The following is a 21,494-nucleotide window of genomic DNA, read 5'->3' as shown; positions in this document are numbered from 1 at the left end:
GAGGAAGGGCGAGACTAAAGGAAGTGGCCCAGAAATACAAGGGTTGCAGTCTGGGATACTCTGGGTCTGGCCAGGCCCCCAGTCCTGCATATGGAGCTGCAAGTTCGAGGATGGGGCTCTGCTGAGGCCCTGTATGCAGGACGCCTGCCACCATCGTCCTGCCCTCCCCAGGGTCTTCACTGGGACAACTAGGCTCTGCCTGGCACTGAGCAGGCAGTTGCAGTTCTGCTACCACTGAGGGCGGCCAGGTCCCTGCTGAAGCCTTGGGAGGCCATGGGACTCAGCATTTGCACCCCCAGGGATCGACTTTGTATGGGAGGGCATTTCCACCTTCACCATGGCTTGCACGAAAGGGACAGCTTTTATGTCTCCCATGAGGCCATTTGCACTGGAGCACTTGCACCCCAGTGGAGATGTTTGCCTCACCCATGCAGGGGTTTACACTGGAGAGCTTTTGGAGCCAATGTCCATCCAGAAACATCTTTCCCATAATCACCCTGCCCCAAAACACATTTCTAGTTAACTTTGTGGTTCCCCTTTAAAAAATACTAACACTGAGCACTACAGAGCAGAAGTATCTCTGTGGTCCAGAAGATGAGACTGGCCCAGAACACCATCTTCAAGGAAGCCGGATCTCCCTGACCCTTATTTCTTCCGAGGCCCGTAGGGAGGCCATAATGGAGGGTGATCATCTTCACACCAATGGGGTGACTGGTCTCCAGAATGACAGAGTTCATTGTGAGGTCTGATTTTTGAGACTTGGCAATGAGGGTCTGCGAGGGGTCAGGGGAGCGATATGCAGAACCACCCCCTCCGCCCCAGCAATCCTTGTTTCTTCACTTCTTTCCCAAGCCTATTCCTCTATGTGCTTATGATTCATCACTTGGCTCCCACACATGCTTATTCATGTACCTATTAACATCTTGATTCATTCCCCCTCCTGCTCATTCATCCTACAGACATTCACTAAGGCCCACTCTCTGTGGGACTCCAAATCCTAGGGCTTCTGCGTCCCTGAAGAGGGCTCTGCCTCTTAAGGAGGGCCTCCTAAAGGTGGCTGAATGAGTACATACGTAGGCATTTCAAAACTGGCTTTAAATACTCATCAGGGCAATACAGGAAGGGGCTGGGGTGAGAGCTTGTTACATATGAGTGTGGGGCTGGGGTGCCCTGAGAGAAGAGGACCCATCCATCAGGACAGCTGGGGTGCCCCAACCCTCCCTGGGACAAGGGAACAGAGAGAGTAGAGGCCCTCTCTGGAGGGTCCCAGGGCCAACTGGGAGCCAGCCCTCCCTTCGAGGTAGATCATCGGGGAGGGAACCAAGGAGGAGCTCCCATGATGGTGATGACAGGCGGTCACTTCCTCAGTGGTAACTGGGATAGCCTGAGGCCGGGGTACCCTCTTTAGAGGGCAGCTGGCTGGGGTCCTCCAGGAACGGGGGTGCTGGAGAGGGGAAAATCAAGTAAAGGTGAGCAGAGGAGGCTAGGCAGGGCATTTCCCAACTCTCCCAGACCAGTTACCAGATACTCACCATTGCGGAACTGCTGGGCAGTGTAGCGAGTGAGGAGGATGCCAACACCCTCGATGAGGGCCAACAGGATGCCCCCCATCATTGCAGAGCCCACCATGGCCAATGGGCCACCTGGAGGAGCAAGGAGGCAGGGAGACAGGGGTGAGGGCTGGAAGAAAAGGGTAGAAGGGGCTGGGGCCTGGGCTCGGGGCACTCACTGCGGGCAGCCAGCACAGCCCCGGTCAACGCTCCACTGGTGATGGAGTTCCAGGGATCCTCCTTGCCCCGCAGCCGTACCAGGCCACAGTCGATGGTTGAGAACAGGCCCCCCCACACTGCAAAGCTACCTGCAGGGGGACAGAGACCCAATTAGTGTTCCTGGGGAATCCCAAGAATCCACAGCTCAGGGACTGGGGACTTCCAAGGCCTGAATGCTCTGGCAAAGAAAGAGGAGAAAAACCTAGACGCAAAGACAGATAGCAAACTCCTAGGGGATACTCCCTACCGCTGTCCCTGTGATAGCTACTTCTTCAAGCTGTCTCAAATTGCAATTGACACTCCCTTCTCCTTCATAGGGAGGTGACAAGTGTTTACAAGCACATTTACCTTCTATATGGCTTTTAACAGAGCAACTTCTGATCTGTTTCAGTGAGAAGCAAATAGGTTAAGGAAGCCAGTTAACAATATGACAGTTAAAATGTTTGCTGAGACCTTATTGTGTCCCAAGACCTAATCTAGGTACTGCAGGTTATTTGACTTCTAACTTTTTTTATTATTATTTTGTTTTATAATTTTTTTTTTAATCCTCACTCAAGGACTTTTTTTTTTTTTTATCCTCACCCGAGGACATTTTTCCATTTTTTGCTCAGGTAGAGTGGGAGGGAGAGAGAGGAACAGAGAGAGAGAGAGAAACATCGATGTGAAAGGGACACATCGAGTGGCTGCCACCCGCACAACCGACCAGGGCCGGGGACAAACTGCAACCAAGGTACGCGCCCTTAGCGGAACCGAATCCAGGTCTCTCAGGACCGCAGGCCGACGCTCTAACCACTGAGCCAAACCGGCCAGGGCTCAAGGACATGTTTGCATTTATCTTCAGACAGAGCAGGAGGGAGAGAGGGAGGAAGGGAGAGAGAGAGACACATCGACTAGTTGCCACCCACATGACCCCAACCAGGGCCAGGGACAAACCACAACCGAGGTCCGTGCCCTTAGCGGGAACCAAACCCAGGTCTCTCTGGACCACGGGCTGACGTTCTAACCGCTGAGCCAAACCGGCCAGGGCTATTCTTATTTTTTTTAATATATTTTTATTGATTTTTTTTTTAGAGATAGAGATAGAAAACATCAATCCACTGAGCCACACTGGCTGGGTGACTTGTAACATTTTAAATTAGTTAATATTATTATTAGTTTTTTGTTAATCCTCATTTAAGGATATTTTTTCCATTAATTTTTAGAGAAAGTGGAAGGGAAAAAGGGAGGAAGAAAGAGAGCGAGAAACATCGATGTGAGAGACACGTTGATCGGTTGCCTCCCGCACATGCCCCCAACCAGGGCCAGGGATTGAACCTGTAACCCAGGCACATGCCCATGACCAGAAATTGAACCCGCAACCCTTTGGTGTGCAGGCCAACACTCTAACCACTAGGCCACACTGGTCAGGGCAAATTAGTTAATACTCTTAAAGTGCTTAGCAGAGCAATTAGCACTTAGTAAATGCTATGTAAATTACAAAATGACTGGGGTGCTTACTGCTATCATCATCCCCATGTTACAGATGAGGTTTAGAGAGGTTAAGCCACTATCCCACAGTCACATCAGGAAAGAGCCAGGGTCTGGATTTAAACTCCAGAACTCGCCCATATTAAACTGTTGGGAAACGTCACCCCCCAAGAAGTCGCAGGCAGGATTGGGCTCAAATGTGAACCTCCAACTTGAGGACTAGACCCAAAGCAACAACCACCGCCAACTCTGCCATCACATCTCCTGTCTCCCCAGGCCTCTCACCTCCGATCTGAGGGGCTCGGATCCTCACAGCGTTGACACTACCTCTCAATCGGTGCCGAATTCCCTGGGGAAAGTGAGGAGGAGAGTCAGAGCAGGGCTGAGACCACTGGCAGACAGGGTTTTTAGCTTTTCAGAGAGGGAAGGGGGTGGGAGTCCTGTCAGGGTTATTCAGGGGTAGAGACTTAGAGACGCAGCCAAGAACTAGGGGACTGAAAAGCACCCCAACACAAGTATTATCAAAGCTGGGTTGAGGAGTTCTCATCCACCTATCCATTCTTCCATTCATTCAATGATTACTGAGCATCTACGTGCTAGGCACCATGCTGTATGCAGGGATTGAGTAGTAAACAAGGTAGACCTGGTCCCTGCCCTCTCATAGCTCCCATTCTAGTGGGACAGAGAGATCCTGATGAGCAAGGGTATAGATGAGCAAGTCAGCCTCAAACAGTAATATGCATCCCAGAGGAAATAGGACTGAGATACGATAGTGGCTGAGGAATAAGAAAAGACCTCTTTAAGGAAGGGGCATTTGTGCTGAGAACTTGAGGATGAGAGGGAGAAACTTGGGTAAAGATCCAGGAAAGAGTTACAGGAGTTGAGGAGAGGGATGGGGAGAGATACATAAATTGCAGAGACCTTGGCAAATATCTCCAGGAAGGAGATGTCAGAGAGCGAGACAGGATTGATTATGTTAAATTAAAAACATTTTCTTAACTTTAAGGCTGTCTTCCCTCTGACAGTTAAACTCCTGTCACTTCCCTTTATCCAGGTTTCTGACCCAGAATCTGCCTCTAGGTAAAATCTGTCTGGCTCTGCACACATATAGAATTTGGTGATGTGGATGAAAAAAAGGGCTCTGTAATAAAATCTAACCAAAAGTAACCACACAGGATGATCTGATCATAAATTCCTAACTGGAGGTCATGGTGGGTAGTAATTTCCCTAGTAAAAAAGGTTATCTCTGCCTTAAGTAAGCCCTGTGCATTGTTTCTGTGCATCTAGGTTAACACATCTTTAAAATCTTTTCAGACCCTCAAGACAGCACATACTCTTAACTATCACGTAATCCAACTATAGGTATTTCCTTGCTTTGCTTCCTCCCATATCCATGTAATCTTCCCTATGTTCACCCCTTAATTCCAAATGAATAAAACTTCAAACTGTCATTCTGGGAAGCATTTTTCTCAGTCTGTTGAGATCTTGTTTCCAGGCACATCCTCTATTTGGCTCAAATAGTCTAATGAACTTTTGCAAAATTTTTCTATAGGTTTGAACACTCTTATATCAACAGTGATGATAGTTTTTACAGCAAAGCATGTCCACAGAGGAGCTAGCTCCAGTGGGTTAGGGATGAGGGACACAGGCCATGTTTGTAGTTCCCCAAAACCCCAGATCCTGGAGTCAGGCCTGGCACATAATACACAAACAGGCACCAGAATGATTAAGTGCATGTAACTGACAGCTCCAAGCAGTTTTCAGAGCAATACATCCTGTGCTGGCAGGGCAGGAGCCCCACACCACCCAGGGAAGGCCAGGACTCACGACAGGGGCATTTCGAAAGCCCTTGATGGCTTGGAAAACTCCACCACCTATGACACCCATAGTGAAGGCTCCACCGCAATCATCCACAATTCGCCATGGGCTGCAAGTGTAAAGGGGAGAATGGGGTTAATGTGAACCCTCCTCCTATGCCATGACACAAGGACTCTTTCCAACTGGAGAAACCAAATCACCCAAATGGGAAGTAGCATTTCAGATGAGATTATTTTCCCCCTCATTTAAGCAAGAAATAGTGCAAGGAGGGAAATATATTCGTCTTTGCCCTTTCCACCCCCCCTCCTTCGCAGTTAAGCAAGGAATTAGCCAACCGCTTTACTATCAAAGAATAAATGAACTGATATGCACAAAGAGTTGGCACGTTTAAATAATCACAACAGAAATGTTAACTGGCTAGTATTATCAGTGTTAACTAGCTAGTGTTAACTGGCTAGTATTGTAGCACCCCCCCTCTCCGAAAATGAGCACGTCCATCCAAGCCCCGCCCTCTCCCCCCGCGCTTTAAACCTCGCACAACTGGGAAAAACCAAGAGGGCGGTGGGGAGGATCCAGCACCACCTCCCTGTTCGCAATAGGCTCCTCCAGGTCCCACCCCCATTCGGTAAAGCAACCTGGGAAAAACCATCCGTGGTCGCCCTGGGGATTTCTGCTCAAAACGGCGCCACCCCTCGGCAAGAATGGATTCGACCAGCATGTCTCTTTTCGTTAACAAAGACGGAGGGAGATATGGGGTCAGGGAAAACGTGAAGTGGTTCATCCTGCACCGCACCTTCTCCTGGAACATGGTTGTGGCCCCTCTTAACGGAGCCCGAGTGGGAGGGACCAAATGGAGGGGAACCGGGAAGAGACAACTAACCGTCTCCGGAGTCTGGGCCATGACGCTGTGGGGCCAGTGCCTCCCCCGCCCGCCTCCCATAGCTGGCCGTGGTGCCGCAGGGACAGTCCCAAGGCCTGTTCCCATCGCCGTACCAGGGCTCCCGAGCGTACTCCTCCATGGCGCCGGCGTCCAGCCGCGCAGTCCGCCTCAGCCCGACTGGGCCACGCCCCCACTGTAAACGCACACAGGCGCCCGAGCTCCTACCTATCCCACGGCCCCATTAGGTTGCTGCGACCTACGTCAGGCCAATGGTGCACTCTCATTGGCTGCCCAGAATGCGTCATCTGTTTTCGCAGCCTGAGCATCGTCCAGTTTATTTCAAGTCTTGGGGAGAGAGGATCTCTCTTTGTGCTTTGGGAGAAAAGAGTAGCGTGGTCCTGGTGATTCTAGCGGCGACAACAGCGAGGCAGCCTGACTCACAGCTTTCCACTACCCGCGTGACTCTATTGGTAATGTCGAGGGGTGTGCGTATTTTGGAACTGGAGGAGGTGCTACACTGTGCACCCCCATCCAATCTCTTTGGTTCCTCCCACCCGTCAGTCTTTGTGGGACGTTGGGTAAGACCATTTCTGGGGCGTGGGGGAGTCGCGTTCGACCCCTGCGGCGATGGGCGGAGCCGGAGCCTGGGCCTGGGCAAGGAACTGGGTTCTGGAACGTCTGTTCTGGATAGGAGGGTTGGTGAGAGTTTTGGTGATATTGCCACCTCTCTCTCCCAACTTTGAACACAGCTTTCGTCTGCCCAGGTAGTGGTGCAGGTGGGGAGGTGGTAGGGGTCCAGATGAGCACATGCTGGGGGGAGGCGGTTGGTTACAGGATCCAGACTCAAATTTTCATGTGAGCTGGTTTTTAATCTGTCTCTCCGTTCCTAGGTCTGTCTTCTACTCGCTATGCCGCTGCCCGTTGCTCTGCAGACCCGCTTGGCCAAGAGAGGCATCCTCAAACATCTGGAACCCGGTGAGAGACCTGAGAGCAGATGGGCCTACCATGTGCCAGGCTTGACAGGCACTTTGTTGTTGATTCTGCCATTTGAAACGGTGCATGGGCCTACTGTGCACCAATCAGTGGGGTGGCAGGCATTTCATTGTTAACCATATGGATTCCTGACACCCATTCCTACTGGATGCCAAGAATGGGGTGGGGGAGGGAACCCTGGGGAGATAGACATTTCATCCTTAATATTGAGAGCTGATACCTATTTGGGCCTACTGTATGCTGGATTCAGTGCATCCGTGGAAGTGATTACAGGGTATGTAATAGTAAGGATAGCTGTGATCTACTGCAGTCTTCTGTGCGACAAGGACAGTGGCAGGATGCTGGTACAGTGTTCCTTACCTTACTGATAGATTTTTTTTTCAGACTTACTGTGGTGCCAGGCACTGTACTGATGGTATATACATTATTGTTCATCATATCAATAGCTTATGTGTATTTTGGCTGTACTAAGTGCCTGGATACACATTATGTTAAGCCTATTAGGTGCCAGGCCCTGTGCACCTAATTTTTTTTCTGATAATATATATCTTATTAACAATACTGATTATTATAGCTGACATCTTTTTTGGGCCTACAGTGTGACAGGCATTATGCTGTTGCTGACATACATTTCATTCTTACTTATATCCACAGCTGAAGTCCATGATAGGCCTCCTGAGGGCCTGGTACTGAGCTGACAACATACACCTTTTTTATTGTACTGGTATATACATATATATATTTTTAATTCTCACTCGAGGACATTTTCCCATTTTTTGTTCAGATAGAGTGGGAGGGAGAGAGAGAGAGAAACATCAATGTGAAAGGGACACATCAAGTGGCTGCCACCCGCACGACCAACCAGGGCCAGGGACAAACTGCAACCGAGGTATGTGCCCTTAGCAGGAACCGAATCTGGGTCTGTCTGGACTGCAGGCCGACGCTCTAACCGGCCAGAGCTATTCTACTGATATTAACTGACAACTGTATGCATCGGGTCTCAGGAACTGAATGGATTCAGAGCAGTGTTTGGATAGATCCCTTGCTAGTCAAATTCTTGCTACTAAAAATACAGGAATCAGAAACCCCCTATTTGCCAACCTTGGGAGCTGAGTAGATTTGGACATTTTCAGCTAAATCTCTTGCTGTTTATTTTTTTTATTATTATTTTTAATCCTCACCTGAGGACATTTTTCAATATTTTGTTCAGATAGAGTGGGAGGGAGAGAGAGAGAGAGAAACATCGATGTGAAAGGGACACATTAAGTGGTTGCCACCCACATGACCCAACCAGAGCTGGGGACAAACTGCAACCGAGGTACACGCCCTTAGCAGGAACCGAACCCGGGTCTCTCTGGACCGCAGGCTGACGCTCTAACTGCTGAGCCAAACCGGCCAGAGCTCTTGCTGTTTATTTTTTTAATTTTTAACTTCTTATTAATCCTCACCCAAGGATACCTTTCCATTGATTTCCAGATAGAATGGAAGGGAGGGAGGGAGAGAAACATTGATGTGAGAGACACACGATTGGTTGCCTCTCGCGTGACCCCAACAGGCTGGGGATTGAACCTGCAACCCAGGTACATGCCCTTGACTGGGAATTGAACCCGCGATTCCCATCCATGGGCCGATGCTCTAGCCGGTGAGCGAAATGGGCCAGGACAAACTTCTTGCTGTTTAAACTCATTTTATCCAGCTAGTTTTTGGTAATGTGTTGTTATGTACTCCCTAAACTCAGGAACTGAAAAAATATGGATAAATCCCTATCTAAACTCTGAAAACCAAATAGGCTTGGGTAACAGTATATCTTACATGAACCCAGGAACAGAACAGGTTTCGGTACATACATGTGTTGGTAAGTTCGCTATTTAGATGCTAGGATTTGGAACATGAGTGCTATGTGCCGTGGCTGATGGGACCTGGCACGCATACGCATGTCTGTGTGAATGTGAGTGTCTCTCCAGGCCCAAACTGTAGGATGAGAATCCCTAATACTTACTGCTCTTCTCCTTTGCCTGTCCTGGCAGAACCAGAGGAAGAGATCATTGCTGAGGACTATGATGATGATCCTGTGGATTATGAGGCCACACGCTTGGAGGGCCTGCCACCAAGCTGGTATAAGGTGTTTGATCCTTCCTGGTAAGCCTGGAGATTGGCGCGGGGGGGTGTGATTTCTGATTTCACCTTTCTTGTGCTGTCCCCGACCTTGGGGAAATGGGGTACACAAGGGAAGAGATCTGGGGGTCCCTGACCTTGGGGAAATGGGGTACACAAGGGAAGGGATCTGGGGGTCCTCCCTGGGAGGTCCTGACATGAGGTAGGTATAGGCAGAGACTGGGAAACAGTTGAGGCTACAAGGGGAAGACATCTGTGCTGACACTTCTTCCCTCCTGCTGCCCTGCAGTGGGCTCCCTTACTACTGGAATGTGGACACAGACCTCGTGTCCTGGCTCTCCCCACATGACTCCAACTCCATCGTTACCAAGTCTGCTAAGAAGCTCAGGAGCAGTAATGCAGGTGAGTTGACAGGTCCAAGGGTGCCTCAAGTGCTTCTAGCATTTCTCAGAAAGGGCTCAGTAGATGATAGTGGATCCAGGAGGGGCAGGTGAGACCGGCAGACCCAGCCCTAGGCAAGAGAGGCTGGCAAAGGGAAAGGCTACTGAGGGTCCTGAGGTGGGAGGAGGAAGGTCACTTCAAGGCTTTAATGTCCCCAGATGCTGAGGACAAGTTGGACCGAAGCCATGAGAAATCAGACCGGAGCCATGAGAAATCGGACCGGAACCATGAGAAGTCTGACCGGGGCCATGAGAAGTCTGATCGGGGCCATGAGAAGTCAGACAGAGACCGAGAGCGTGGTTACGACAAGGTGGACAGAGAGAGAGAGCGGGACCGGGATCGGGACCGGGACCGGGATCGGGACCGGGACCGTGGGTATGACAAGGTGGACAGAGAAGAGAGCAAAGAACGGCGCCACCATCGCCGGGAGGAGCTGGCTCCCTACCCCAAGAGCAAGAAGGGTAAGCTGAGCGGGCCAGGACTGGGGTGAGGCAGCAAAGCACCAGGGGTGCACTGTGTACAGGAGCCCTTACTTCCCTTTATGCAAGTGCCTGAATCGGGCTTGGGAGAAGGTGCTGCAGCCATGGCAGCTGTGGGCTTCATTTTTCTTGTGATGAGGGAAGCTCAGCGATCAGGGGTCCTTTGTGCCTCCATTGCAGACCTTACTCTGCCACCTCCTTCCACAGTTGCAAGCCGGAAAGATGAAGAGTTAGATCCCATGGACCCCAGCTCATACTCAGATGCACCCCGGTAAGCGACAACCCTCGAGCCCTTTTCTTTCCTGGATTCCCTGCATGGGTGACCATTCCTTTCTGCTTCACAATCTCCTTCCCTGAGTTATCAGTTTGCTTGGAAGTGGGGTGCCTACCACATCCCACATTCCCACCCTCTGACCCTCTGTCACCCCCAGGGGCACATGGTCAACAGGACTCCCCAAGCGAAACGAGGCAAAGACGGGTGCAGACACGACAGCTGCTGGGCCCCTCTTCCAACAGCGCCCCTACCCATCCCCAGGGGCTGTGCTCCGGGCCAATGCTGAGGCCTCCCGAACCAAGCAACAGGACTGAACCCTTGAGGTTTTTAATAAAAGCTTTTCAGTGGATCATAACCCACCAGGCCAGAGTGCTTTCCTTCCTTTTCATTTTTATTTACTTATTTTTTTTTATCCTTACCCGAGGATATTTTTCCACTTTTTGTTCAGATAGAGTGGGAGGGAGAGAGAAGGAAAAACATTGATGTGAAAGGGACACATCAAGTGGCTGCCACCCGCATGACCCAACCAGGGCCGGGGACAAACCACAACCGAGGCACGTGCCCTTAGCGGGAACCGAACCCGGGTCTCTGGACCGCAGGCCAACGCTCTAACCGCTGAGCCAAACCAGCCAGGGCTTCCTTTGCATTTTTGAAGCTTTCCAACCCAAGGCGGCAAGATGCAAAACAGTTTATTTGCAAAAACTCACCTAAGAAATACTGTGGGGGAGCAGGGACATGGGGGCAGCAGGGGCTGGAGGCTGAGGTGGGTCCTGTATGGGCCCTCCTTACCAGAGAGTTTAGTCATGTCAGCCCTCTATGGGGTTGGGGGTGGTGGGGACAGGGGGTTTGGTGTCTGCCTCCCCCCACCCCTAATACTGATCAGAGTTTGGTCCTGGCTGGGCCAGGGCAAGAAGGGAGAACGAGGCCAGGCCAGCGTCTTCAGTCCCAGCAGCTACGAACCCTTCACCTTGGTGAGCAACCTGTGGTGGAAATGGGGAGGAAAGAAAAACACAGAAAGCTGGGGTGGGCTGGCAGGCAGGTGTCCTGAGCAAGCGAGGGAGACAGTAGTGAGGCTGGTAATCCTGGGGTTAGTAACAGAGCCCACATGTAGAGATCGGGTCCCCTGGGTCAGAAAGCTACACGTGGACTAAATAAATACAACATCTTTATTTGGCATTAGGTATCCTGACATTTGTTCATTACAGTTCCTTAGAAAACAAACCAAAAATCAGAACAAGTTAATCAAAAATAAAGATCCAACGGCCCTATTTACACATAGCAAAGCCCAGGCATCTCTCTCTCTCTCTCTCACACACACACACACACATACACACACACACACACGACAGTTAGGGGATTAATAAGCTTTGAGAAGTGCATGGGGCAGGTTCCATATTTCAGCAAATTTAAGACACCCCCCACCCCATGAAGTAAAAATGCCTCATTCAGCCAGTGGGGTAGTAAGTGTGGTTGGCAGCTTTATTTTTTTCTCAGGATGTCTCAGAAAAGAACCCTGTATCTGGCAACTGACAGTGTCTTAGATTCAATGAGATTCAGCCACTTCAAGGACCTCCCTCCCTGCTTTTCCCACACTCTGGATCATTATATGACTACACAAATCCCCAAACCACTAAAAACCAAACTGTGCCTATTTCTAGACCAGGCTGATGCAAAAATGTCAGCTCTCGCCCCTACCTCTCCCTGGGTGCTCACAAGAGACCCATTTTCTGGGATCTCAGTGTCAAGGAAGCTGCCTGAAGGCCACAAAAAGACAGGTGCTAACATGATCCAGTGTGATTGTGAGGGAGAAGGCCTAGAGCTATGGGAAATGAAACCCCACAGGTAGGCATCAGTCATTAAAAAGCTGTAGGATTTTTGTCCAATTTGTCCTTACAAAGGTGGAGGGACTCTCCCAGGAATGAGACAGGACACCTCTGGCTGAAGGAGGAGGGCAGACAAAAAGGCCTTAAATGACAATACCACCAACCTGGTCCTCAAAGGGGTTAGACTGGGGTGGAGGAGGTGGCTTAAAAAACCCCTCCAGAGGAGGGGGAGGTCAGCAGTCAAGAAAGGTCTCATGTAACACCTGCCCAGCCCCATGCCCTTCTGGAAGTCTCAACAACCTGGGATAAAAGACTTCCAACCCCAGAGGAGCCAGGCCCCAAGTAGCGACTTGGGTCCTGCAGATGCCCAACACCCTCCACCCAGTCCCCCACCCTGTCTTCCCATACCGCCGCCAGCCCTCACTTCACCAGCACTGACTTTGGCAGAAAGGGCTCCGTGCTGAGGTCTCCACGGTGGGAAGACAGCTGGGGTGGCGGTGGCTGCCCAGGAGGCTGCTGGTGAGTGCAGGGCCCGGAGGCAGAGGTGGAAGTGGAAGTTATGGCTTTGGCTGCACCTCGGGGAAGGCTGTAGAGGTAGACGGCGCCGATGACCAGCCCAGCGCCAAGAGCAAACAACGGGTCCACATGGAAGCCAAAGAGGCGGATGGAGGCAACAGTGGACAGCACGATGGACAGGGAGGTGGCAAAGCCCTTGAGGATGTTGTCAGCGTACTTGACAACCACAGCCACCAGTAGCCCACCAAAGGCCTGATTGAGCACCACGCCCCAGACAGCAGGCGTGTACCCGAAAAAGAAGCCGCGGTGGGCCACAGCAGTGCCCTCAGCCCACCAGAGCCCCACCAGGCCCAGTGCCGTGCCGAAGAGGCCCAGCTGCAGGTTGCGCAGCCACACAGAGCCTGAGCTGCCTTTGAGGATCTTCTCAAAGTAGACACCTGCGAAGCCTGAGGAGAGACAGGAGGCCACAACAGCCGCTAGGCCCACCCCAGGGTTCTGATCCAGTAGTCGTGGGCCCCCACCACCTGCTTGCTGTGCCTGGACAATGGCGACACCCATGAAGAGGAGCATCAGGGAGGCCCACTGCAGCCGGGAAAGGCTGCGGTTCAGCATGAGCACGGAGAACAGGGCTGTAGTCAGGATCTTCAGCTGGTACGTCACCTGCGAGTGGCATGTGGAAGGCACTGAGGGCTGCCACTGACCCCCAACATGTGCACGTGGGGGACAGCACCCACTATGGGCTCCCAGGCACAATGGGGGGACAGGGTAGGGTAGATAACAATAAAAACAGCAAAAATATCCAGCCACTGGCCATTGACTGAGATGTAGCTAAATAGCTCTGCGGTACCTCCCAGAAGGTACACAGGAGGGTGACTGTACAAGGAAGTCCCCAGCCACACCCAAGCCCATCCCAACCCCATTTCCTGGCTATGTGATGAGGGGGAAAGCACTTGCTGTCTAAGCCCTGACATCATCTACTGTAAAATGTGGCTGGTGTATGTCAAACACCTCACACAGAAAGTAATGAATGAATGGTAGACATCATGACGAGGGAGGTCTTGATCAATACCTGTTGATGCAAATAAGTCCACCACAAAATATCAGCAAACTATGTGCCAGATGTGGGTCTAAGCACTTTATGTGAATTCTTGCATTTAATCCTCATGTATGAAGTATGCACTATTGTAATGTATGATTTAAAGATGAGAAAACTAAGAAATAGGGATTTTAAGTGACTCACCCAATATCACACATCACGCAGCTAGAAAATAGAGCTGGGATTTTAACACAGGCAGCCTGGCCCCAGAATCCAGGCTCTTGAACCATTTCATAGGGCTACCTGCAAATAGCCTAAAGCTAATCTATCACTAACCAAGGGCTCTTCCCAGGTGTAATATCTTTTAATCATCCCAGCATCCCAGTGAGTAGCTATTGCCATTTCTCACAGATGAGGAAACAGAGGTCAAGGAAGTTCCAAGGATATCCCCAAGGTGATACAACTCCTGCCCTCTACAGCCCACCCCCCACCGCAGCCAGTTCCTCCCGTGCCATGCTGGGCTTGGGGCTCACCTGGAAAGTGGCAGCTGGCAGGTTGGAGATGGCAACATACTGGAGGTTATTCTGCAAGGTGTAGATGAGAGAGGGCACTGCAAGCTTGAATGTGTCCACATACTGCACCAGGACAGCCTCGTGGAGGAAGAGAACCAGGTGCTTCACGTTACCTTGGTGGGTGAAGGAGAGCCTTTTTTTAGCACTGACTACCAAAGATAGGGATCCTCTGAGGACTGGGACTGGGCCTGGGCCTGTGTCTCCCCACCACACTCGGACTCCCCAAGGGCTAAAATGAGGTCTGTGCTCTCAATTTCCCTACAGTATAAGCACATCTCCAGTAGTTTTTTTTTCGGATACTCAGCTGAATAAACAAAGTAGTCCATTAACAATGGACTTAACACTGTGTCTGAGAATCACAGGCCATATCTCATTCATCTTAGAGTCTACCTCCTGGCACAGGGCCCCATTCAGGGCAAGCACTCAATACACACTTGGACAATGAACAAATCAGCATTAATTAGGATCTTGTGAAGCAGATGCCCAAGGAGTATAGGTGGAAGGCTGTTTACCAAAGAGGGAAAGTTTTAGATTCCACTTGTAGAATTAACCTGGCTCCTTACTGGCCTGTGAGCAGCCCGAGGGGCCATCTCCCACTTAGATGCATCTTTCTGGCAGCCCTACACACACCAAGCAGTTGCCCCTGACACATGGAACTATGCAGGTTCGAATAAGCAGAAAGTCTAGTTGGGACCTACTCTAATCAATAAATGACTATACTTTTCTATATAATAAGGCCTTTGCAAAGCTCACCCCACTCTTTTTTGCAGTTCAGCTTCACTCCTCAAGAAAAACCCAACTATTGCACAAGATTATCACAGGAACTGTTGATGCTCGCTCACATTCCCTGTCCTTACCTTTCATGGCATTAATCCCAGGAGTAATTATCAATGTCTAACCCCTTACCCAACTTTCCTTGGCCCAGCTGTTTGGGTGTTCAAAAATTTACAGGTGTTAGAAATGTAACATTGTATATATACAATATATTTCATATAAGACACCCCACATATATAGGCTACACATCATAATCAAGCACATTCATATTTCCACCAAATGACAAAAATAAAAAACACAAATATATAAATAGCCCCACATCAGGTTAGGCCACATTTTACTACCAAACTAATTCAGGAAAAAGAAAAACGAGGGGCCTGGCCGGTGTGGCTCAATGAATGGTTGAGTGTCAACCCATGCACCAAGAGGTCACCAGTTCAATTCCTGGTCAGGGCACATGCCCAGGTTGTGGGCCCGATCCCCAGTGGAAGGCATGCAGGAGGTGGCCAACTGATGTTCTCTCTCATCAATGTTTTTATCTCTCTCTCTCTCCCTTTCTCTCTCTCTAAAATCAATAAAGAAAAATATATTTTAAAAAAAGGAAAAAAAAATGGGGGGGATGTGAAATTGTAGTTAAGAGATGAAAGCCTGGGATTAAGTCTGCAGCTATTTGTTTCTCCTTATCTAAAATATCAGCCCTGTCTGGCCAGTGTGGCTCAGTGGTTGATCGTCGACCCATGAACCAAGAGGTCGCCAGTTCAATTCCTGGTCGGGATACAGGCCCAGGTTGTGGGCCCGATCCCCAGTGGGGGGCATGCAGGAGGCAGCCAATTGATGTTCTCGTTCATCGATGTTTCTGCCTCTCTCTCCCTCTCTCTCTAAAAATCAATAAAGGAAAAAAATTAAAAAACAAACAAACCCTAGATGCCTCTTACCTACCCGTTATTTAAAAAATAAAATATCACACCCTGGCCAGTTTGGCTCAGCGGTTAGAGCGTCTGTCTGTGGTCCAGAGAGACCCCTGTTCTGTTCCCACTAAGGGCATGTACCTCGGTTGCGTTTGTCCCCGGCCCTGGTTGGGTTGTGCAGGAGGCAGCCACTCAATGTGTCCCTTTCACATCGATGTTTCTCTCTCTTCTTCTCTTTCCCTCCCACTCTATCTGAACAAAAAATGGAAAAATGTCCTCAGGTGAGGATAAAAAAATAAAAAATCAGCCCTATGAGGGCAAGATACATGTCTGCCTCTACAGCCAAAGCAGGACCTGGTATGCAGTGTTCACTAGAAATCAATCAGCAACAGAGCAGGTAGGTCCCTAAACTGTTGCTTCCCAGGGCCCTGGAGCTAATGAGTGGGTAAGAAAGTATTTTTCAATATAAGAGCCAAGGGCATAGCCCCATGCAAGGCCTTTATAGAGAAATGACTGGGCAACATTTTAAGAAGGCCTTCAGGGAGGTGTTTAAATTAGTAGATAAAGCCAACTTATAGGAAACACAGAGGATGGAAGAAAATGTTAAATGATACTACAGGGAGACAGCAAAATCCAGGTTACCCAAAGTCTATATAAGACAAATGACCTGATTTCTTCAATTAACTACAAAGAAGAAGAAGAAAAAAAAAAAGAGTTAGAGGGAAACCTTGAGGTTAACAAACTCAGAAGACAACCAATTACAAAGCACTGATCTTGATAGAAACTTGATTCAAACACTCATAGATACAGAGAGCAGATTGACAGCTGTCAAAGGGGCAGGAGTTGGGGAACTGGGTGAAAAAGGTGAAGGGATTAAGCAAAAAAGTATAAACCTCATAGACAACAGTATGGTGATTACCATAGGAAAAGGAGGGTGGGGAGAGGTATAGGAGATGGTAAAGGAGGGATAAATGGTGATGGAAAGAGACTTGACTTGGGGTGGTGAACACACAATACAATATACAGATGACAGATTATAGAATTGTACCCCTGAAACCTACATAATTTTATTAACCAATGTCACCTCAATAAATTCAATTAAAAAAAAAAACCACAAAATTTGATTCAAACAAATTTTTCAAAATATTTATGACACTTGAGCCCTGGCTGGAAAGGGACACATCGATGTCTCTCTCTCTCTCTCTTCCTCTCTCTCCTTCCCACTCTACCTGAACAAAAAATGGAAAAATGTCCTCGGGTGAGGATAAAAAAAAATAAAAATAATAAAGTACTGCCCTGTGGACCAAAGAGCCGCGGGTTCGATTCTAGTCAAGGGCATGTACCTTGGTTGTAGTTCGGTCCCCAGCCCTGGTCGGGGTTGTGAGGGAGGCAACCAATTGATGTGTCTCTTTCACATCAATGTTTCTCTCTCTCTCTCTCTCTCCCTCCCTCCCTCCCTTCCTCCCTTTCTCCCACTCTGTCTGAAAATAAATGGAAAAATATCCTCAGGTGAGGATTGAAAAATAAAAAAATTAATTAATGTTTATCACACGAGAAAACTAGAATATTTGGACATTGACCGAATATTTGATTATTTTGTTAACTTTCAAAATTATTAATTTTAATGTATAATTTTAGATATTAGTTTTTTTTTTCTTTTTTTATCCTCACCCGAGGACATTTTTCCATTCTTTTGTTCAGGTGGAGTGGGAAGGAGAGAGAGAGAAACATCGATGTGAAAGGGACACATCAAGTAGCTAGCTGCCACCCGCACGACCAACCAGGGCCAGGGACAAACTGCAACCGAGGTATATGCCCTTAGCGGGAACTGAACCCGGGTCTCTCTGGACCGACTCTCTAACCGCTGAGCCAAACCGGCCAGGGCAGTTATTTTTTAAATGTACCAAAATATATATTCAAGATAATAAGGGGGATTTACTTCAAAATAATACTTCATGTGGGACACAGGGAAGGTCCTCAAATAACATTGTTTTGTTCAATGTCATTGTGTTACAACTGTTGATGAGATGCCCAGGAACTTTACTCGTTTGTATCAATTAGCCTATAGTAAAATTGGTTCCATTATACATCGTTTTGTTTAAAGTTGCTGAACCTATGGATGACGTTAAGTGAGGACTTATTGTACTTCAGTATAATAAGGGGGTAGGTAGGCAGACATATAGATTGGTAGTGAGTGGATAATCACTGATGCTATTTAATGGCAGAGTGGCCATGAGTTGATAATTGTTGAATCTGGGTGATGAGTACATGGATATTTTACTATTTTATCATTCTCTCCAATTTTGTGTTTGAAATTCTCCATAACAAAAAGTTAAAGAGCCTTAGCCAGTTTGGCTAGGCAGTTAGAGCGTTGGGCCGTGGACCAAGGGGTAATGGGTTCGCTTCTGATCAAGGATGCGTATCTGGGTTGCGGGTTCAATCCCCAGCTCTGGTCGGGGTCATGAGGGAGGTGAACTGATTGATGTGTCTCTCTCATATTGATGCTTCTCTCTTTCTCCCCCTTCCTCCCACTCTCTAAAAAATTAATGGAAAAACATCCTCGGGTGAGGATTAACCAAAAAGTAAAAATAAAAAATAAAAATAAAACTGTTAAAAAAATTGAAATAATAAAAAGTTAAAAATAAATAAATAAATCATCACGTAAGGGTCAGCTGCTACTTATGGACACAGACTGTCTCACTCATACAGTCCCCTCAGGCTAGCTCCCAGGGGGATTTGGGTATAACAGTGGATGCAGCTACTCAGAGCTAGAGGAACAAGGCAGCTTGGTTGTACTTACACACTTCCCAGGCAGTTTTACAGACAGACAGTTACTCCCCCAGCAAACCCTCCATGTGGGTGCAGGTGTATGTACACATGCACACCACACATGCAGAGTCCTACCCACCCACTCCAGTGCAGCCCCCCTCTCTAACTCATACCCCTCTTCTGTGCGAAGAGCAGCAGCAGGCAGGTGAGACCTTTGAGCACCTCGGCCATGACCACAGCAGTAGTGGCAAAGAAGCGGTCGCCAGGCAGTGTGCGGGTGTAGCGGATGCTGAGGATAAGAGAGGCATTCTGGACCACCAGCACAGCTAGGGATATGTATTTGAGGCGCCGGTGAGCTGTGGGGAATGAAAGGAGCAAGGGGGAAGAAGGAGTCAGAAGCGGCTTAGGGCATAGCCACACCACCACCTTCCCCTCTCCTTTTTCAACCAGGATCCTCCTAGCCACCACTGCTTTCTCCTCCTTCTGCCTGTCCATCCTGACCCAATAAGGGTCTGACTCTTGCTCCCACTGCCTCAGTCACAGGAAGAAGAGCCAGAAAGGTAGAAGTGGGCGGGGCCCATACCTGGAATCCTTCATGAGGTGTCAGGAAATGGCTAGGGCAGGCCTTGGACACCCCCCACCCTTCCTCTGAGTGAAAAGCAAGTCTCTCCCACAAAAATACCAACCACATTCTCAACATTTATTGAGTACTTACTGTGTGCCTATCACTGGGCTGAGGAATTTATATGAATTACCTCAACAGACTCCTGTATTGCTCTGATTTCCAAAGGAACTATAGAGATTATCATCTTATGAATGAGCAAACCAAAACTATATATGAAATGTTGCTTCTATTTAATGAGGGTTTGTCCCATGTACAGGGAATGAGACCACTATATAAGGCAAGTCCACCCCCTCAGAAACAGTCTTTCTCCCAACTAAGCAATTATTTCATTCCCTCACACTTAGAATGGTCTCTCCAACCCCTCCCTCCTATGAGGACAGATTCCTTCTGACCCAAAATAATCTAACAAATAAGAAATGATTTCCATGCTGTCCCAAGGAATGAACCCTATATAATCAATGATTACTTCACCAAAAATGGTCTGGTCTCTTCAATGATATAAGGAAATATTCCCCTATACTACACATGGTCCAGTCCTCCAATCGTTGTATCCCCCTACCTCCAGCCAAGGAATTATTCCTTGCTTTACTCACACAAGAAACAATCCTAGCTATAAGGAAGGGCCCGGCACCCTCAGAAAGTCCTTTCTCTGCCATATAAGGAAAGACCCCCCCCAACATATAATAAACTCTACCTCCATTAGGAGGGGACTCCCAGAACGGACTGCTCCCCATATAATGAAGGACATCCCCATCTTCAAAATGGACTCTCTAAGTCACATAAGGAAGGACCCGCCCCACCCTAACTCACAATAGTCCCTGTCTTTTATAAGGAAGAAACCACCACCCTCAAAACAGCCTCTCCCTTCTATAAGGAAAAACTCCTCCACTCTTTGAATAGTCTCTTCCTTCTATAAAGAGAATCTGTCCCACCCTCGGAATGGTCTCTCCCTCCCATTAAAACCGACCCCCCACACACTTAGAATGGTCTTAGCTTCCCCAAAAGGAAATATCCCCCTAGACTCAACATGGTCTCTATTCTCCAGGTGCAGAAGGGACCCCCACCACCACCCTCAAAATCGGTCTCTTTCCTGCCCCCAACACACTCACAATGGTCTGTTCCGTCTTCCCTCCCCCACCCACCCTCATCCCCCGCTACACACATAGGTCGGTCCATAAGGGATGCTCTCTCGCTTCAGTGAGGAACCTTCCTGACGCCCCCCAGCGATCCTGACCCCTGCCCTGCCGCTGACCGCTTGGCCACAACCTGTCTCACCCGCACTCACGGTACCAGGTTCCAACGACCCCGCGGAGACCGCCCCTGGCCCGGCCGCCGCGGTCGAACCACCAGACCCAACCGTTGCCATGTTGGCATCTGTCTGGCCCGTCCCCTCGGCAACAGCAGGCCACTTCCGTATCTGTCACTTCCGTTTCCGGGCCGCAGGGGTGAGGGCTGACCAGAGCAGTGGTCTTCCTTGTCCGCTCCTTAACGCCAAGTTATGACAGAGGCCTCGTGACTCCCAAATTCCATCAGGATAGGGAGAACGGGCATGCAGCCACCTCAGCCTCTCATCTCTGCAGCTTCTTCGGCCTCCTCCCGTTACTAGACCCGCCCCCTTCATTGATTCCGCTTTCATCACACGCCCACCCAGTCTCCTCGTCTCATTGGTTCAGTTGCCCCGCTCTTATCTCAGTCCTTTATTGGCAGAGTCTTCCGATGGCACCGCCCTTTCCACATCAAAACTAGGTTTTTCCTGGTTGGACTGAAGTTCCTCTTTCGCCTCTCCCGGTGAGGACCCGCCCCCTTGAGAAGCCTGCAGGCTTTTGGAAGCGAAATGAGACTTTGAGGAGGCGGGGCAGGTGAGGGTCAGTCAGGTAAGGTAGCAGATAAAATCAGGGCAGTTTAGGATATGCAAGTGAAAAGGCACAGGAGAGTTTAATTGAGACCAAGAAGGGATGGCAAGTAAGCCAACACTGAGATGGAAAAGAACTGAGGAATGGACTGGTAAGCCAGCAGGTGAAAGACTTACAGGTTAGCTTTTCAAAGCAGGGCGAGAGGGTACAGCTGAGGTGGGGACAAGTGAAAAGCAGACAGAGTAGGGCAAGTACGTCAAGAATTGAGGAAGGAGAAATGAGCAGTTAAGGAGAGAAGGGAGAGGCGAAAAGGTAAGGGCAAAACAGGTGTCTTACATCCTGGTTGTTAGAAACCATGGAAGGCCTGGGAAGATTCCTGTCT

The 21,494-nt window shown here is 49.2% G+C and overlaps 3 protein-coding genes across 6 annotated transcripts; 1 reads left to right on the top strand and 2 right to left on the bottom strand.

The window, feature by feature from the left end:
- Positions 1 to 1,076: 1,076 nt before the first annotated feature.
- TIMM17B (translocase of inner mitochondrial membrane 17B) lies at positions 1,077 to 6,151 on the bottom strand. Its single transcript, XM_036270809.1, has 6 exons — positions 6,048 to 6,151; positions 5,064 to 5,163; positions 3,522 to 3,585; positions 1,730 to 1,858; positions 1,533 to 1,643; positions 1,077 to 1,444 (listed from the first exon to the last, which is right to left on the bottom strand). Exons 1-6 carry the CDS (start codon positions 6,071 to 6,073, stop codon positions 1,365 to 1,367), a joined length of 510 nt encoding a protein of 169 aa, XP_036126702.1. The 5' UTR covers positions 6,074 to 6,151; the 3' UTR covers positions 1,077 to 1,364.
- Positions 6,152 to 6,267: 116 nt separating this feature from the next.
- Positions 6,268 to 10,591, top strand: PQBP1 (polyglutamine binding protein 1). 3 transcript variants are annotated; one of them, XM_036270806.1, is made up of 7 exons: positions 6,268 to 6,404; positions 6,825 to 6,909; positions 8,955 to 9,066; positions 9,332 to 9,444; positions 9,642 to 9,944; positions 10,170 to 10,233; positions 10,394 to 10,591. In XM_036270806.1, the coding sequence occupies exons 2-7, from the start codon at positions 6,843 to 6,845 to the stop codon at positions 10,548 to 10,550; spliced, it is 816 nt and encodes a 271-aa protein (XP_036126699.1). In that variant the 5' UTR covers positions 6,268 to 6,404; positions 6,825 to 6,842; the 3' UTR covers positions 10,551 to 10,591. The 3 variants fall into 3 exon arrangements, with proteins under 3 accessions (XP_036126699.1, XP_036126696.1, XP_036126698.1); XM_036270803.1 differs by having other exon boundaries at positions 10,143 to 10,233; XM_036270805.1 differs by lacking the exon at positions 6,268 to 6,404 and adding an exon at positions 6,425 to 6,698 and having other exon boundaries at positions 10,143 to 10,233.
- An 825-nt stretch (positions 10,592 to 11,416) lies between these two features.
- Positions 11,417 to 20,867, bottom strand: SLC35A2 (solute carrier family 35 member A2). Of its 2 annotated transcripts, none has more exons than XM_036271615.1 (4): positions 20,535 to 20,867; positions 18,808 to 18,990; positions 14,145 to 14,296; positions 11,417 to 13,235 (listed from the first exon to the last, which is right to left on the bottom strand). In XM_036271615.1, the coding sequence occupies exons 1-4, from the start codon at positions 20,623 to 20,625 to the stop codon at positions 12,480 to 12,482; spliced, it is 1,182 nt and encodes a 393-aa protein (XP_036127508.1). In that variant the 5' UTR covers positions 20,626 to 20,867; the 3' UTR covers positions 11,417 to 12,479. The 2 variants fall into 2 exon arrangements, with proteins under 2 accessions (XP_036127508.1, XP_036127507.1); XM_036271614.1 differs by having other exon boundaries at positions 12,346 to 13,271.
- Positions 20,868 to 21,494: the final 627 nt, after the last annotated feature.

Source organism: Molossus molossus, unplaced genomic scaffold (assembly GCF_014108415.1).
Source record: "Molossus molossus isolate mMolMol1 unplaced genomic scaffold, mMolMol1.p scaffold_m16_p_2, whole genome shotgun sequence".
NCBI classification, from domain to species: Eukaryota; Metazoa; Chordata; class Mammalia; order Chiroptera; family Molossidae; genus Molossus; species Molossus molossus.
This window is presented reverse-complemented; position numbering and strand designations above follow the sequence as displayed.

Coding starts and splice junctions, on each gene's coding strand:
- SLC35A2 (XM_036271614.1), bottom strand. CDS start 20,625: ATGGCAACGGTTGGGTCTGGTGGTTCGACCGCGGCGGCCGGGCCAGGG. Junction 18,991..20,534: donor ACCTGGTACCGTGAGTGCGG/GTGAGACAGGTT, acceptor CATTCCCCACAG/CTCACCGGCGCCTCAAATAC. Junction 14,297..18,807: donor GCTCTTCGCACAGAAGAGGG/GTATGAGTTAGA, acceptor TCACCCACCAAG/GTAACGTGAAGCACCTGGTT.
- TIMM17B (XM_036270809.1), bottom strand. CDS start 6,073: ATGGAGGAGTACGCTCGGGAGCCCTG. Junction 5,164..6,047: donor GAGTACGCTCGGGAGCCCTG/GTACGGCGATGG, acceptor TTACACTTGCAG/CCCATGGCGAATTGTGGATG. Junction 1,859..3,521: donor CCGAGCCCCTCAGATCGGAG/GTGAGAGGCCTG, acceptor GTCCCCCTGCAG/GTAGCTTTGCAGTGTGGGGG.
- PQBP1 (XM_036270803.1), top strand. CDS start 6,843: ATGCCGCTGCCCGTTGCTCTGCAGACCCGCTTGGCCAAGAGAGGCATC. Junction 9,945..10,142: donor CTACCCCAAGAGCAAGAAGG/GTAAGCTGAGCG, acceptor CCTCCATTGCAG/ACCTTACTCTGCCACCTCCT. Junction 10,234..10,393: donor TCATACTCAGATGCACCCCG/GTAAGCGACAAC, acceptor TGTCACCCCCAG/GGGCACATGGTCAACAGGAC.